Genomic DNA, 16,875 nt, shown 5'->3' on the forward strand with positions numbered 1-16,875 from the left:
GAACAGAAAAATAAAATAATATAACAATAATAATAAAATAGCTAGAGACACAAGTAGATGTGTGTTTCACATTATTTTTCTGTATATTCCAAAATATGGAATTGTTAATATACGGAATGCTAAGAACATTTTTAAGTGTTTACCTCAAATTCTACTGTAAATATGCAATGACTGTTTTTCCATAGTGGATGTATTTTAGTCATTAACATGTCCATCTTAACGATGACTTGTAAAACGTGTCCAGAGTTGCTCTCAAAACTTCTGTGAAGCCGTTCTTCTCCACAATATTACAGTAATCGGTGTACAGTCAGCTAGCTGTCAGACAGACGGCGGTTTGTGAGGCTGGTCTGAAGCGTTTGACTGGAAGTTGAAGCCTCTGGATCAGGTGATATTTAAAGGTGCACGTAATAAAACAAAAAGTTCGTATCGACTATATATCAGAGCAACGGTGTGGAAATGGTCGGTTGAATTATATGATATATAATGCGTGTCAATATACCCATTGCTCGAATACATTAGATTTTTTAAGAACATGAATCTGCACAAATGGATCATTACATTAACGCGTTCATTTCGACAGCGCTAATTAGGTCACAGGTGTGCAGCTAGTGCTTATGTAAACATAGATGTGCTCCCGTGAAATTGTATCGCTCACCAGCACACGCATTAACAAATGACCTTTTTTTGTGACAGCAGTAAATAAACAGAAAAGCGCCCAGAATAACATATAAATCCCGTTGGGTTAATCGGTGAGGGTTCGGGGTATTTTGTTGTTGTTGTTGTTGTTGTTTTTGTGTGTTTGTTTTTTTGCTTTCATTTTAGTTTTTCTTTTTTACACCTCTACGCATTTATCTCTTTGAGATTAATGCTTTTTAAAGTCGTAGTGAAAAGTGAGCCTATCACAAAGGCTAATTAAAACATGTAAAATTATAATTATTAATAAAACATAGTCCAGATCTTTTCTACCTCTGCACCTGTCATATTTATTTATTTGGCATGGATGCAAATACCATCAACACTGGCATAGAACAGATGTCACCATGTTGGGGATTTATGCTTTTAAAGAATATGCTTAAAATAAGGACTCAGAGGACATTGACATCCTCCTAACAGAAAGGTTGTAGATAATGGAGCATAAATGTGAACCTCCCGTAGTGCCAAAGATTTTCATAGAACTGGATGGAGGTGCACTTCCTAAAAAGGCACTACCTCCTCCAGTGTAAGATGTAGGGATAAAGCACTGCCACCAATAAACCACAAGACGTTTTAATTCAATAGCACTTTTGGTAATGCAATGTATGGACTGCTTTTTCCCTTCTTAATTCTTTGTTGTTAAATGTAATAGCATTTGTCTCATATACATACAGTTTGCACCATGATAGTCTGGTCAACAGATAGAGGATAAGATAAAAAAATAAAAAACAAAGGATCAATCGCTGCCATGATCACTTTTTTCCTTAACAATGACAGACTATAATGTAGCTGTGATGAAATAGCAGTGGATATACAGTATAGTCATAAATAAACATCAAAGGTCATCACACTGGGTCTCTCTCTCTTTCCCCCTCACACACACACACACACAGTTCGGTCATTACACACAGGTATGAACTAGCAAAACTCTTAAATTTAGAGATGAGCAGCATATCATTTCAAATATGTTAAGAAACCGCTACAAATTATATCATGCGAGTCCTAATGTTTGTACAGAAAGGATGAAGGGCAAATCACTGTTGATTACGTGTTGTTCTTGCCGAGATGAAAAGAAAGCACTGTGTTAATAAACGATATATATGAAACGTGTTTTAGTTTGAAAAAAAACATTATTGGATTATTTTCTGATCACAAACGGCAAAGTCTTTGGAAGAATTCCAAAACTAAGGATGTGCGTTCACCGTTCTACTCTGAGTTGGTGCTTATAATAGTATAAAGTCTTGAATGCATCATACATGACGTTCAGTGAGTATTACTTAAAGGCACGTAATATTGCTTTTAATATCGCAGTATATCAGCACATTGAGGTTCTTGTATCTGGTATCAGGTTCTTGAGTCTGTTGTTGTACATCAAACCACTTCCGGAAGCAAAAAAAAGGTCGATGTAACTTTTATACAGCAGCAATTTTGTGATTAGTCCCATTTGTCGTTTGACACCTGTTGTGTTTACAAAGGGTTTTAGATGAAAACAGGAATCTTTCTACATTTACCTCCTAAATCTTTTATGTAGTCGTTGGTTTATGATGTTAAGGGTTATTGTGTTTATTATTGTTTAACGAATTGACTTCCACTTATCTTAACATTAGTAATCTCATGTTAAGATAAGTGATGCTAATCCCAGGAGTGACTGAACCCTAAACACTCTCTGATCAGAGGAGGAATGATCATATTTCATTCCCATAGTTCCACTTGGATCAGATAGAGAGGAAGAATGACTATACAACTTGACTTTAGAAAACAGATTAAAGCTGGGGCTGGCTCAGGCTCAGATTTGGCACCAACACAAACTCACAATCCCTAATAATTCCTTGAGTGTACGACAATGATTTATGAAGTGCAACAGTGGGACGCACCACGGCGAGCAGCAGTAATTTACATATTTACATATATATTTGTGCGTGTGTGTGTGGGTGTGTGTGTGCTTTGTGCAGTTCACACTTGGAAAAACAGCGTTGAAGTCCAAGAAAAATTAAGTATTGAGTTAACCCACAGAGAAGATAAATCTTTGCTCTTTTTAAAGCACTTGGGGCAAAGAAAATTCAGTTTTCTATTTTTTCCCTTCTTTCTGTGTGACATTTGGTGGCCATGTTGCTCTGGGGCAGGCCCCACTGAGAACGAAGAAGCCTGATTTATTTACTCTTTACCAAATAGCTTCACATCTTAAGGAATCAGAGTTAGAGTGAGTGTGTGTGCCGTGGTGGGTGAGTTGATGTGTCTGAATGATGCTGTTAATGTTCAGGGGTCTGGAGAGTTTTAGCAGTCACGGATTTGGCGGCTGGACTGACAGCTTTTGGGTGGATTCCCTGCTCTAAACATAGACAGGGGTGTTGGCTGCTCTGTGGTCCACATCCAGAAATGTTTGAGAAAATGGACTCCCTCATCATCGCCGACTTAGCCAGTCATAAACGAAAGCTAGGACAAATAATGCATATTTTTACAAAATGTAAACTTCCTTCTATATTATTATCATATTTCACTGGGGTGACATGTGGTTTGGAGTTTGTTTTTGTTTTTGCCCACGACTATCTTTTTGGCTCTGGGATCTTTGCTCAGAGCCGGAGACTTGAGGCCAGATTAGGGCTGCATGGACACACTGATAGACAGAAAGGCATGTAGTCGTACAAATACAGGGCAGAGAGCAAGACCACAGCCAGTTCAACAGGGAAGAGGTCGCTGTAAAAAAAAACAAAAAAAAAATAAACTTTGACATTCCTACAACCGCTGTGCGTCGTTGTATGTGGCTGGTTTCCTTATTTTTTAGGATTTGTTTTACTCTAAGTTGTATTGGGTTAGTTCTTTTTAACGTTGGGGTTGCAGGGTCGACTGGAATTTAAATGGGGTCGCTTGAAATTTCTAGTAATTGATTAAAAAAATACTGATAAAATATTTTTCAAATAATTATTATTCTTTTAGAAGTTAGGCTTAAAAACACCACACCCAATCGAAACAGCTGTATTCTATGATTAATTTTCATTAATATCTGAGCTGCTGCATCTTGATTGACAACTGTGGTCACGTAACAGCTACTAAAACGTCTCCGGGGTCTCCAGAAATATATTAAGTCAAAGTGGGATCACAAGCCAAAAAATACTGGAAACCACTGAATTGAATATTTCAGTTCTAAAGTGCTACGAAAGTGTTTTGTACGTTATTGATTTGATTACGTGAGAATGTGTGTGTACAATTTCAACACACACACACACACTCACATACACTAGTACACTGGTACTGGCAAAAAAAAATCACAGTGGAAAAAACAGGAGCATTTAATTTTTTTCCATTTTGGGCCATAACATTTCGTACCAGTTGCTGTGACAATGAACTAGTTGTTTTTCCACAATAATTTGTAATTTTTCATATACAATTTTTGACTTGCAGCAGTAAATGGTAAACTATGGACTTGTTTCCAAAAACAAGACCAAGAGACAGGGAGGGAAGTCCTGACACATCCAGTGATTAAGACAGAACCCGAGACAAAAAGAACAATTTGGGAAACTGGTCGTTAAAACAACAGAGGACTATGGAATGATTCATGTTACTGATATCAAGTGGGGGAAACAGGGCTTTCAATGCTGCCATCTTCAGGTGACATGTTGCTACTGCAGCAGGGAAGAAGAGATTTTCTTTGCTAAAACACAACATACAGAGTCAAAAATGAAAGAGTAAACTCGAAACAGCTACACTCTAAAGTAGCCTTTACCATTCTGACAACAAAAAAGAAAAAAAGGATTGGCAAGTACAGAAAAAGCTGAGTTGAAAGAACCAAAGGTATTTGTAGCGACTGCAGATACAGTTAACTCGTCTTTCATAACAAATTAGATTAAAAAAAAACCCTAGTGGTGGAAAATAGATTTGGATTTATATTTGATTTTGTAACTTTGAGGTTGAGATTTAATATTTTAACTGCTACTGTGTGATGGTAATATTGATAAAAAGCCTTTACGAACTAACTGTTAGTGCACCTTCATTCATAAAGCAGTACCTTCAAAGTAGAAGTACACACACTGTACACTAGTCAGTATTTTCATTTTTTAATCATTGCCCTCCATTTGTTCATTTTTGATTGATTTTTGATTGTTAGACATGCATCCAGACCAACAAGATGATGTTTGATGGGAAGTGTGGGCATCTTCAGTAGAGAAGTATAGGATTCCTGCGAGTGATGCTGGTTGTGTAATGTTTGAAATATCTGTAATAATATAACTGTGGAGGATTTCACACACTTGTACTTTTCTGGAATAGACCCGTCTGACACAAGTGTGAGCTTCAGTAGATTAACTCCCGAACTGTCAGAGAGGGTCTCTGTTAAACTCCTGTAGGACTGACCTTAAGAAGAATTTTATATTTGGAGTTAGACTCTAATTTTTTCATTTACAGTACTTGTACTGTACTTGTACCACACAAATGTACTTCTTTGTTCATGTGTTTGGTAACTACACCCTTTGCATCTCCAAAGACTTCCTGGGCCACATGTTTATTGTATATGACGTACGGCATGGCAACACTTCCTCAACCATATGTATCGGAGCGCGATGATCTTTTTATTGGCTGAGCTAGTGCCCAGCAAAATTCTTAACTGCCGTAGTGTTCTTTCTGACCAGCTGTGTAATTACATCACGTGTCACCACACAAATCACAGCACACCTGTCATCTGCTGACTGCAATTAGCCAGAGCCCTGAAATCCCCACCCCATGGGCTCAAACCCATAGAAAAGACTTAAATCTACGGTGCATGTCAAAGCCAACTACTACTACTGGCATTTGGCAATCTCTCTGGAGGAGGAGGAGGTGACTGTGGAGGCTTGACAACTGTGTATGTAGTACAAGACAAGTACTGTTTAGAGTACCACAGCTATGTTAGAAAACTACGATAAAAACCATTAGCCCGATACAAATGTGCGTTTAGTGGTATACAAGCTCTTCTCCCCCCAGGGGGTCCGTGACCCCAAGCCAGATATGACCTGCTGTGCTTTCTAATCCCTCCAAACACTATTACAAGTTGTCCAACCTGTGGTAAGGACCGATTCCCTGCACGGCAGTGCTGTGTGAAGGGAGTACTGCTGTCACGAAGTACTTTATTAGTTTGTAGTGTTTACAGACCAAGTGTTACTGCATGTTTGGTTGTAAAGTATGCTGAAATAAACATGTGCAATACACAACCTCAGAGTTAATTAAACTTGGCACATAATTTGATTAATTAAAATTAATCACACTTAATTATCAATGAGCACAATCAAACATTTTTAGCTATGCCCAGCACTATGACAATATTCATCTTCGAGATTAGAAAGTTCACTTGGTGAGGCTAAAGGTGTTTTGATTTGTGCTTTTTAAAATGTTGTTTAATATATTTTAAAATTTTAAAAACCTTTTCAAACCTCAGTTTTGTCACGTTAAGGTTTTGGAAACTTCTTAAAATAGTTTTCACTTTTTCTGTAAGACACTGTTACCTGATCAGAAAATACAACTTAGCATCTTTACAGATGTGATGTCACACCCACATTCATACCTATGGACAATTTAATGCGTCCATTCAACCTTGACTCCATGTTCTTGAGCGATGGAAGGAAACCGGAGTACCCTGAGAAAGCCTTCAAAGGGAGAATAGGAAAACTCCATACAGAAAGACTGGGAATTGAACCAGCGATCAAGTCATTTTCTTACTTTGCGTACGTTTGCCACAGTGTGAGTCATTTGCATTTTTGCAAGAGAAATTGTTTGTTCAGAGTGAATAAGTAGAATAACCTTTCCAAACAAAGTAAGTCAGGCTCCTGTGGGAGCACCTCTTTCAGTTTTAGCTAAAAGAACTGTTTTTGCTAAATGTCTGATGTGCTGAATTCTAAGCTCAGTTTTGTCACGTAAAGGTTTTGGAAACTTCTTAATATAGTTTTCACTTTTTCTGTAAGACACTTTTCAAACCTCAGTTTTGTCACGTTAAGGTTTTAGAAACTTCTTAAAATAGTTTTCACTTTTTCTGTAAGACACTGTTACCTGATCAGAAAATACAACTTAGCATCTTTACAGATGTGATGTCACACCCACATTCATACCTATGGACAATTTAATGCGTCCATTCAACCTTGACTCCATGTTCTTGAGCGATGGAAGGAAACCGGAGTACCCTGAGAAAGCCTTCAAAGGGAGAATAGGAAAACTCCATACAGAAAGACTGGGAATTGAACCAGCGATCAAGTCATTTTCTTACTTTGCGTACGTTTGCCACAGTGTGAGTCATTTGCATTTTTGCAAGAGAAATTGTTTGTTCAGAGTGAATAAGTAGAATAACCTTTCCAAACAAAGTAAGTCAGGCTCCTGTGGGAGCACCTCTTTCAGTTTTAGCTAAAAGAACTGTTTTTGCTAAATGTCTGATGTGCTGAATTCTAAGCTGTTTAAAGGTCAAATAGTGTAATTGTAAGAAAAAGAAAAAAGAGTAGTATATAATTTATCATAGGAGTGCTACGACTGTGTAAATCAGTCTTTTTAGGTCGTCGAAAATTCCGACGACATGTCAGCAACTCATTTGTGTACATTTGAACAGCGGACTTCAAAGGCACACTGGATAAATAACTACGTCTGCTGATGTCTGCACGCTGGGCACGGCTCTCTACCTCTTCCTTTTACCATTTTAAGTTTTTTCTTTTTCATGAGACACTTTTTGATTAGATTAGATCAGATCAGATTAGACTAGTTACCAGCCATAAACCAATGAAACAAATCCTATGAAAAAAAAGGTAATTGTAGCTTTTATAGAATTTGGAGTTACTTCTAGATTTGTAAAGTTTGTTACAGGCCAGAGCTAATTATTTGAAAGATCCATCCATCCATCTTCGTCCACTTATCTGTTACCGGGTCGCGGGGGCCGCAGTCTCCATGACTGCCACCCAAATCACACTGCACCCCAGCAGCCTATTTAAAACATCAATATTAAAATAACTTTTTAAAAATTCGAACTCATGATGGAGCCTTGGTAGCTGGCAGGAGTTTTGCCTGCTGCGTACTACATTCCTGGGTGGATTCCTCTAACTCGAAACTGCCTCCTGTATAAAAACGACCCAATCACTTAGCAAATCATTACTATTGCAACTCCTTTTAAAGAGAAGTGCCAAACTGGTGATTCCTCATTAAAGTAATTTGAGCAACAATTTAACTGTAGCTGTGTCGATTCAGATCAGAGGAGGTTTTCCCTCTGAAAACAGAGAAAGCATTTTGGTTTAGGATGGTTTTGTCAAAAAAGCGTGTTATCACCAGATTGTTTTGCTTAATGTTTCTGTGTCGGGGGAGGGGGCTGTGAGTGTACATGCCCTTCTGACCTGCAGTGGAACGTTTGCCCCAAGTTCAATCCCACCCTCAGGGGATATCTGGGTTTAAGCTGCTGCTAACTTCTGTCACTGACATTATTCAGAAGTCCTTTACCGCGCTACTACCTGAAACATTCCAGCATGGCAGCATATTTATATCACCCTGCAATGTCAACCTCTTCTCCGCTCTCCGCCCAACAAGCTGAAATTCACAATAGATCGCTTGTTTTTGACCCGGAGCGCCCCTCTTGTCCCCCTCCACCCTGTCTCTCGTTGCTGAGAGCAGGGAGTAAATAAAACAATGTGTGGATTAATGATCAAGTGATTTGAAGACTGTGTTCTTCCAAAGGCCAGACCAGACCGCTTTTTATTTATCCAAAAGATAAATCAAAATTATGGCCTGTATCAACAGAAGGTCTGCTCTGGCCAGAGAAAACAATGAATGATGGATAATCAATGGAAAGGAGTCGGGTTATGGATTACAAAATGTCCCTTTTTTTTCCAAGTGATAACCGAACATAGACACAAACATATGACATTGAATATTATGTGTTTCAGTTTAGATGAAAATCCATTGTATAAGAAACAATGATAAAAAGGAAAAATATTACCGTGGTCATGATGTTGAAGGGACAATTGTTAATGTGACCCTTTTTTAACTTTTAAATGCGGTCCTTTGTCAGTCGGACACTTAGCTGCTTCTTCTGGAAAAATCAGTCTAGAGTGACGTAAGAAAAAAATAACAATTTGTACCATCTAAGCTGTCAGATTTAGAAGTTTTAGCTCTGTCGGTTACTTGCTAAGTCACTGGCCTCCCTCTTCAACTGCAGTAGTTTTAAGATGAATATTAAGAACTTTTTGTGCCCCCACTTTTGTAGGTTGTAGGTAGATGAGGGGTCCTTTTACATCATGTTAAATTGTCATTTTAATCTTGTTGCTGCTCTCCTCCATGCACTCACATCTATCCATCCTTACTCTACCGTACCCCAGTCCCAGCTCCCATTCACTGTCTTGCTTCTTAGAAGGCAAATACCCTATTTTTTATACTCATGGATAAAGTTTAGAAAAACGTCAAAGTTAAGTCTTGTTGTAATTATCATTCGTCAACATAGGTCATAAGGTCATGTTCTCATATGTCTGCTGTTGTTGGGGCCGTGATCTGATCATCCTCACTAATGGACAGACAGAGAAAATTAAAATGTATCCTCAAGTTTCTGATAATGGTCCCCGACGTAACACACTTAAGAAGATGAATATATTTCTTATGTAGAATTTACTACATTATTATTATTACATTGTTGATATAATATTTTAATATTTTTTGGGCCACTTGGAATCATCCTAGAATCACACCCTGACATAAAGTGCCACTGCAGACAACCAAATATATTAGTTTAAAAAGAATACTTTTGTAGAACCTTTTGTAGTTACATCCCTCGTATTTCGTCATTGTGTTTATGGTTTCTGATGTCAACATTTTTAAAGAGAGTGAAGATCTCTTCTCCATTTACACGTGGTACCTCCAATATTGACTCTGTTGTTATAACTGCACTACATAGTGTTAGCTCCTCGGTATGATCATTTCTGTGTTGTGTAAACCACAGACTTGTACCGGTGTGTGTTTACACTCAAACAGAAGAGATTTAATGAGGAGTCTTAAAGATTTGCATTTGTGACGTGTGTGACCTCCTCTGTGTCTTCAGCGTCGTAGTTTCAGAACTCCTTACTTTCACATCACTCTTTTTATACAGCTGTTGCTTCACCTGAAAACAGCTGCATCGACTTACGGCTGATATACAGGAAGTTGATCCTAAATTACTGCGGTATATTTGTGTGTCGGTCTGCCAACCACTGCATTAAATGTAGGTTTACTGTTGCTCAAGACTAAGAGGAAATGGTTGCAGATAACCTAGACTTTCACACTGCGTGTGAGCACATTCTGCCCTCTGGTGGACTAAACGGCAATACAAAGCAATATTACTTTTTCCCCGTGAATTGCAGTCTCAACATATAACATTTGTTTAATTGACCTTTTATTCAAATTTTTTAGTTTAAATAAATGGTTATATCAGGAAGTACTTAATCTATGATTATTCTATTTAGCATAAGACATTTTTTAAAATATATTTTTCATGTGTTAATTTGTAAAAAACAAGAAACAGAATTTTAAACTGTTGATGTAATTTTGGGATCTAAAAGTCCATGTTTTTATTTTAAATGAAAGTAGGGGGATGACGTATCCGTCTGCTCTGCGTGTCAACTAATCCCCATGTCAAATTTGTTTTAGCGCTGTCCGTTGGAAAGATGGAAGATTTTCTTCATTAATTTATGGGAAATGGCGCCGTAACCACGACGATGTTGCAAACCGAGGACCTTCTGTATTGTGAATAAACATAATGAAATAAAATAATACGATCAGGTGGCGCTTTGGCCCAGAGGCCATGTCTCTGTCAGTGGTGTGGAACCCCAGGGTTCTCCTCCTGGGCAAGATCGAATCCCTGTTAGAGCGGTTGGTACCTTCCAGTGGACTCACCACCCACAGGAAGGTTCAGGGGGGTTGGTACGGTGCAGTGTGATTTGGGTGGTGGTCCTGGAGACTGCTGTCCCCGTGACCCGGTAACGGATAAGCGGATGAAAATGGATGGATGGATGGATGCGTTTCGATCAGCATGAAAACATAAAAAAGGCATAGAAAATACAACTCTCCATTATTCTTAACATGCAGATCTGGAGCAACATGTAATTGTAATGACTTGTTGTTCTAATGCTGTTCTAATGTTGGGCCGTTAAATAAATGTCTTCTTTTGGAAAAATCTTTCCAAAGACAACAACGACACATCAAGAGTCAGAGACAGACGCAGTTGGAAAAAGAATCAGGTCATTTTTCATAAAAAAAAAAACGTTTCCACCGGTAAATAATACATTACTCATTCGTTTGACCAAAGACCTAACTGTAGCTGTGTGAGTTGAAATGTTCTTTTCAGGTGAATAACTGTTAAAAGATGAAAACAGACCCCAGGACCAGGTTGATACAAAACCATAAAAATTGTGATTCCAGGCGTCCCTGCTGACCCCAGAAAGACTGTTGTTGGAAACTGTTCAGCTGTCTAATCTCTGAATGCTAAGTGAGTAATTGAAAGTGAGAGCTTATTTGTTTTTGTAATGAGTTGACAGCATATTTCCACTCCTTTGCCTGGAAGTGGGTCTAATCAACCTGGTCATGCAGCCCTCTGTTAGTGACAGCTCTCACCACAATGGCTGTGACATAATAAAATGTCAAACAGTGGACAGATGTGTGTGTGTGTGTGTGTGTGTGCACATCTGTGTGTTTTAACTGCTCGTTGAGCTCCGCAGCACCACCACTTGTTCAGTCTCCTGTACTTCCACAATGATTTACACAGATGAAACATTAACATTGATGATACATGTAAATCTCAGCTTTATTTCAGGTCACCGCTGCAGCCACTCACACACACCTTAAAGTACTTACAGTAAGATTACCACAAACCGACTGTTTTTTTTTTTGTTGAAGAAAAGTAAATATTACAAATTCTGCAAGAATTTAGGAAAATGTTCTGCTGAAGAGGAAAGTCTTAAGAGTGCCTTTTATAAAAGAGCTCAGCAATTGAAATCCCTCTCTTTATTGTGCCCACCTTATCTTCTTTTAACTTTTTTTGTATCAATATATTTTTTCCTTTTTTGTTAACTGAAGTGCTCCTTTTCAAATGCCTGGACATTTTTTTTTTTCAGATTCTGCTTTTAGAATACCTCATCTGCCGTCGTAACCACAACGCAGTTCTAGAAATGTGATTCTGGTGAACCCGCAGTAACCTGTGAGGGCGGAGGTAGTTACAGCAGCCAGCAGCAGCAGCACGGGCCTCCCATGTGAGCATAAGCCTATGTCATAAACACTGGGGTCCATCCCACAGAATTTTCTCTATTTTTTTAGAGTCATTACAATTACAGCCACACTTGATGTATTCCCTCAGCGTGTCCTTGCAGTAATCTTGAGATCTGACATTTTTTTGGGCCACTAATGCTCTGGTATCTGCAGCACAGGGCAGCGGTCCATGTGTGATGATACATAATATAATCAAAAAGTCAGCATTGTATTTTTTACAACCAATCAGAGCCAATCAGTGTGTGATTGGAGAATGGAGAAGGAAGGGGGGATCCTGGGGGCGAGTGGGGCCCCTGGCTGAGTGTGTTACTCATCAGTCTCCCAGACCCAGTGCTCTGTTTGGATTGCTGTGTTTGGATAAAGCAGATTGGTTTGCACTTAACCCTGTAATATATGCAAAACTATTCTCCTGACAATACTTTTAAAGTCTAGCCAGTCACCAATGTGGCATATCCCCAAAACCTGGCTAACCCTGAAGAAAAATTACACAAAATAAAATGTGACACGGTCACTCAGGGGGCCACATGTCGGTGCAGTGAACTTTTTCTCTGTTTTCCTCCATGCTCCATGCACAGCTAAGCTCGGTCAGGGCTGTCCCACTAAATTGCACTTTGTAACGCAACTTTGACCACAGTTTGATAAAGCACCAGTATATAATTCTAAAGAAAACATTATGGTTTCTCAATACTTGCTATAATGGAGAGCCATATATTTGGAAATCTGTAGCGTTCATATGGTGTTGAAAACAAATGACACACTCTAAGGTGAGCTGGGAGGACAGTAAGAACTATAAAAATGCACAGTGTTTCTCCACCTATTCAATAATAGTCTAAGAGTCTAAGGCAGTGGTGTTCAAGGTGGGGACCGCCAGGGGGCGCTAGGCCTCAGAAAATTAAAGGGAAGATGAGAAAAGTTTTTTTTTTTTAATAACTATTTGTCCTGAAATGTACAACATGTAAACCCCTCTAAACTCAGCACCGTCTGTTGGAGAAAACCAGAGGTACTAGAAAAATCCAGGGAGAACATACAAACTTTTAACCGCGGTGGTTCCCAACCTTTTCTGCCTTGTGACCCAAAAAGGTTGGGACCCCAATTTGACTTCATGAATTTCTTGCGACCCCAGAGACATTGTAGTAGCTGTCACTTGTGCAGTCACGTGATCACGCCTGTCAATCAAGCTGCTCCAGCTCAGATCTCTTTACATGCTGTACTTTATTTGGACTGGATTATATTTATATTCATGAAAGTGAAAGAATGCAGTTGTTCAGGATTGTGTGTTGTGCCTTTAATCATAATAGAATTTAAAAATAATAATTACTTGAAAAAATATTTTGAACAATAATCTTTTTAATCAATTACTGGTTGCTTCAGGCGAACCCAGGGTTGAGAAAGACTCTGCCTTACAGGATCATGGAAAAGGACAAATGTTGTGCAGTTGACACTGAATTTCTGATTCTATGTCATGTTAAAATGCATACTCATATTTTCCTTGGTTTTTACAGTGTGCTGAATAAATGTGAATTGTGTGTGTAGTAAAGGTGCTGTTGTTGGTGTCAGCACCACCTACAGGTGATAATACCAAATGCATTTTGTAATTGTCTTTCATAAAAAGCTTGATCTGTGTCCTGTATAAATACCACATGACCCCCACTTTTGTGCTTTTTAGTGCAAGAAAGGCCCCTGATGTAAGACCTGTATTATCTGCTGATCATCTACTCAACTACTACAGTGATAAGAAAGCATTTTTATATATATAACAGCAAAAGCCATTTATGTGAAAGGAAAAATACAAAGCGGAGCAAAAACTGGAAATAATAGAACAGCACTTTTAACGTCTGCCCCTGGTACTCTTCTGTCTCCACCTTTTTCACTTGTTCCTTTTCCTTACCTCAGTTTCTTGAGTTCTTCCTTTTCATCTCCGCACAAGAAGACCAGCAAACATATTGTTCCTGTGGAAAGGAATGCTTGTTTTCTTTTCTAAACAGAACAACTGCCATTCTGTCTCTATTGGTATATTAGGGCTCTGCTGTACTCTTTGGAGTTCCTTGTGATATTGTTAAGGTGTCTCCAAATTACTTAGCAAGTGACACATTTCTTTTCCCCAATGGACGATTAGCCTTGGTGGCCTGAGACCTAAGATGTCTCTGGTTGACCAACATGTGACACGCTGGACACTGTGTGTTGAAGAAACCTTCAAAAACTACTACATTATTAGTCTGGGGAACTGGTTGTGTCAAGCAATAATGCTTTGCCAAAAATGACAGGAGTTTAGGTGTTGGTCTGTCATAAACAATCTCCACTGGCTCTGAATTCTTGTGCTGCAACATGTAATCAAACAGCTCTAATCCATAGCCACATCTCTGAAACTTCTCAACTATGAAGAAATCAAAAACACATAGTGGTTCTGCCTCTATGTACACACCCTGCTTGTCACGCAGAAATAGCTTTTTGTTGCCAACCTTTAACATTCCCAAAACTGAACCATGACTTCCACAGTTCTCTCCTTCCTTTAAAAGGTATATCTGATACTTTTGTGATTTCAGCTTGGATGTACTTGTTAAAGGGACTCTAAGTTTTCGGGCCTCTGCTGAGGCTTTCCCAAGTTCATCAATGATGGTGCCTATGTGGGCCAAAAGACCTGGCTTTTGTGAAGATATTTCTGCAAAAAGTGTATGATCCACAACAGTAATCCTTTCAGGGAATAACTGATTATAATCAACAGAACCATCCATAATACCTTTGGTCTCTTCTGTTGTGTTTTTGGTGAGAGGAGAAGGTTGCCTCGCATTATTTCTGCCCTTTCTGGCAGAAAATGGTGTAGGTGTAGACGGGGGAGATGTTCGGATTTGAGTTGGCTGCTCTATCGGTACCACATTCTTTTTTGTTATTGAGCAGTGTTTTATCTCTCCCTCTGGCTTTTTTACTGCAGCTTTTCTCTGTGGGGTTCCTGTTCTCTTGTGGAAAAACTCCCTAAACACCAAAAAATTATTTGCTTGTGGAACCCTTTCTGTTAAGCAGTAGTACTTTGCTAGGAAGGCCAGAAAGGGGGGTGTGGGACCATCAAATGCTAACTGCGTTGGCTCTAAATTCTTGTGTTGCAACATGTAATTAAAAAGCTCTAATCCATAGCCTTGACGTTGAAACTTCTCTACGATATAGAAATCTAATATACACAGAGGCTCTGCCTCTACGTAAACACCATGTTTGTCATGTAGAAATAGCTTCTTGTAGCCAACCTTGAGAAAACCTAAAACCACACCACATCCTCCACTTTTGAGCTGACTGTCCTTTAAAAGGTAGATGTGATGCTTCTGAGACTTTAGTTTAGTAGCACTTGTTACTGGGGACTTAAGCTGTTGGGCAGCTGCTGAGGCTCTTCCAAGTTCATCAATGACCGTGGATAAGTGGACCAGCTGATCTGAGCTTTTTGCTGATGAAAAAACCATCTGGTCCAAAATGGAGATCCTATCAGGGAATAACTGATTAATATCAAAAGCAAAGTCAATCTTTCCTCTGCAGTTCTGGATGAAAGAGGGTTGCGGGCTCTTGTTGCCATTACCAAATATGGAAGAAATTTGATTTAGATACACTCTGTTTAGTAAGGATCCCACACCCTGGCCGTTGGTCCACTGGGATGATGCACTTTGCTGACTCGACTGAGGGGAGAAAAATGGCTGTTCTCCGTGTACTATTCTCCGCTCTGGTAAAGAGAAGGATTTGATATCACCATCTGACCTTTTAAGAGAAACCTTTTTAAACTGGCCAAGTGATCTCTTGAGGAAGAAACCATCAAATACCACAAAGTTATTGAACTGTGACACAATGTTTGTCAGGCAGTAGTGCTTTGCCAGGAAAGACAAGAATTTGGGAGTGGGCCCATCGTAAGCTATGAGTACGGGCTCTAAATTCTTATGCTGCAGCATGAACTCAAACAGCTCTAATCCATAGCCACGTCGCTGTAACTTTTCAACTATATAGAAATCCAAAACACACAGGGGCTTTGCTTCTACGTAAGCACCTCGTGTGTCATGCAAAAACAACTTTTTGTAGCCAACTTTCAGAAACCCTACAACCGCCCCACGTCCTTCATTTTTCTGTCTTTCTGTCAAAAGATAGATCTGATGCTTTTGAGACTGCATTTTGGCAGCACTTGTTATAGGCTCTCTGAGATTTTGGGCCACTGCTGAAGCTCTTCCAAGTTCATTGACGACCGTGCCCAAGTTATTCATAGAACCGGTCATTTTTACTGACTTGGAATACCCTGCAAATAAAGTGTGGTCCAAGATGGATATCCTCTGAGAGAATAAGCGATTAATATCAAATGGAAACTCCATACCTTTTTGCCAGATAATGCGGCAAATGAGTCAGGCATGTACAGTGAAGTGCATTAGACATGTTGATCCGTGCATTTGGCCAACAGGAACGCAAACTGGGATAAAACTCTTGACAATGGGGATGTATGTAGAGAGCTGTGTTTAGCTAGTGCCTTTTGAGGATAAATCATCAAAGGCTAGTTTAAAGTAGTGATGTCACTCCATGATATCATCAGTCATACTCTGTTTACATTCTTCACAGTTTTTTTGTTTTATTTCTTTTTGGGAGACAAACTACCCCCTAAGAGAAATATAAGTTTGTTGGTTCGATACATGATATCTTTCTGATTGTGGTTTAATTTGACACTAAACATCAACATTCCACTTTCATTATTTGTGCTAGATGACACTACTTCACCTACGGTAGCAATAAACCTGTTCACTCTATTGGACTTGAATAAATTAACCATAGGTAAGAGTAGATTATTAGCATTAGTCTCTCATGTCCCTGAACAGGATTAAGGGGTAGAAGAATAGTCATCTTTTAACCTGAACGGTATTAAATATACTTTTCAACCACAGTCTTGGCAAATTTATTTTCCAGCAAGAAATAAGGAAAGATTTTCATCTGCCATCACTAGCCACCAAC

General features: G+C 39.0%; 1 protein-coding gene across 1 annotated transcript; it reads right to left on the minus strand.

Moving 5' to 3' along the window:
- Positions 1–11,474: 11,474 nt before the first annotated feature.
- Positions 11,475–16,866, minus strand: LOC103384383 (uncharacterized). Its single transcript, XM_008317887.3, has one exon. It carries the CDS (start codon positions 16,245–16,247, stop codon positions 13,986–13,988), a length of 2,262 nt encoding a protein of 753 aa, XP_008316109.1. The 5' UTR covers positions 16,248–16,866; the 3' UTR covers positions 11,475–13,985.
- Between the last annotated feature and the right edge of the window lie 9 nt (positions 16,867–16,875).

The sequence above is a fragment of the Cynoglossus semilaevis genome, chromosome 1 (assembly GCF_000523025.1).
Source record: "Cynoglossus semilaevis isolate Cse_v1.0 chromosome 1, Cse_v1.0, whole genome shotgun sequence".
NCBI lineage: Eukaryota > Metazoa > Chordata > Actinopteri > Pleuronectiformes > Cynoglossidae > Cynoglossus > Cynoglossus semilaevis.

Bases quoted from the DNA above. Each gene is read 5' to 3' on its own strand.
- LOC103384383 (XM_008317887.3), bottom strand. From the start codon at position 16,247: ATGGAGTTTCCATTTGATATTAATCGCTTATTCTCTCAGAGGATATCC.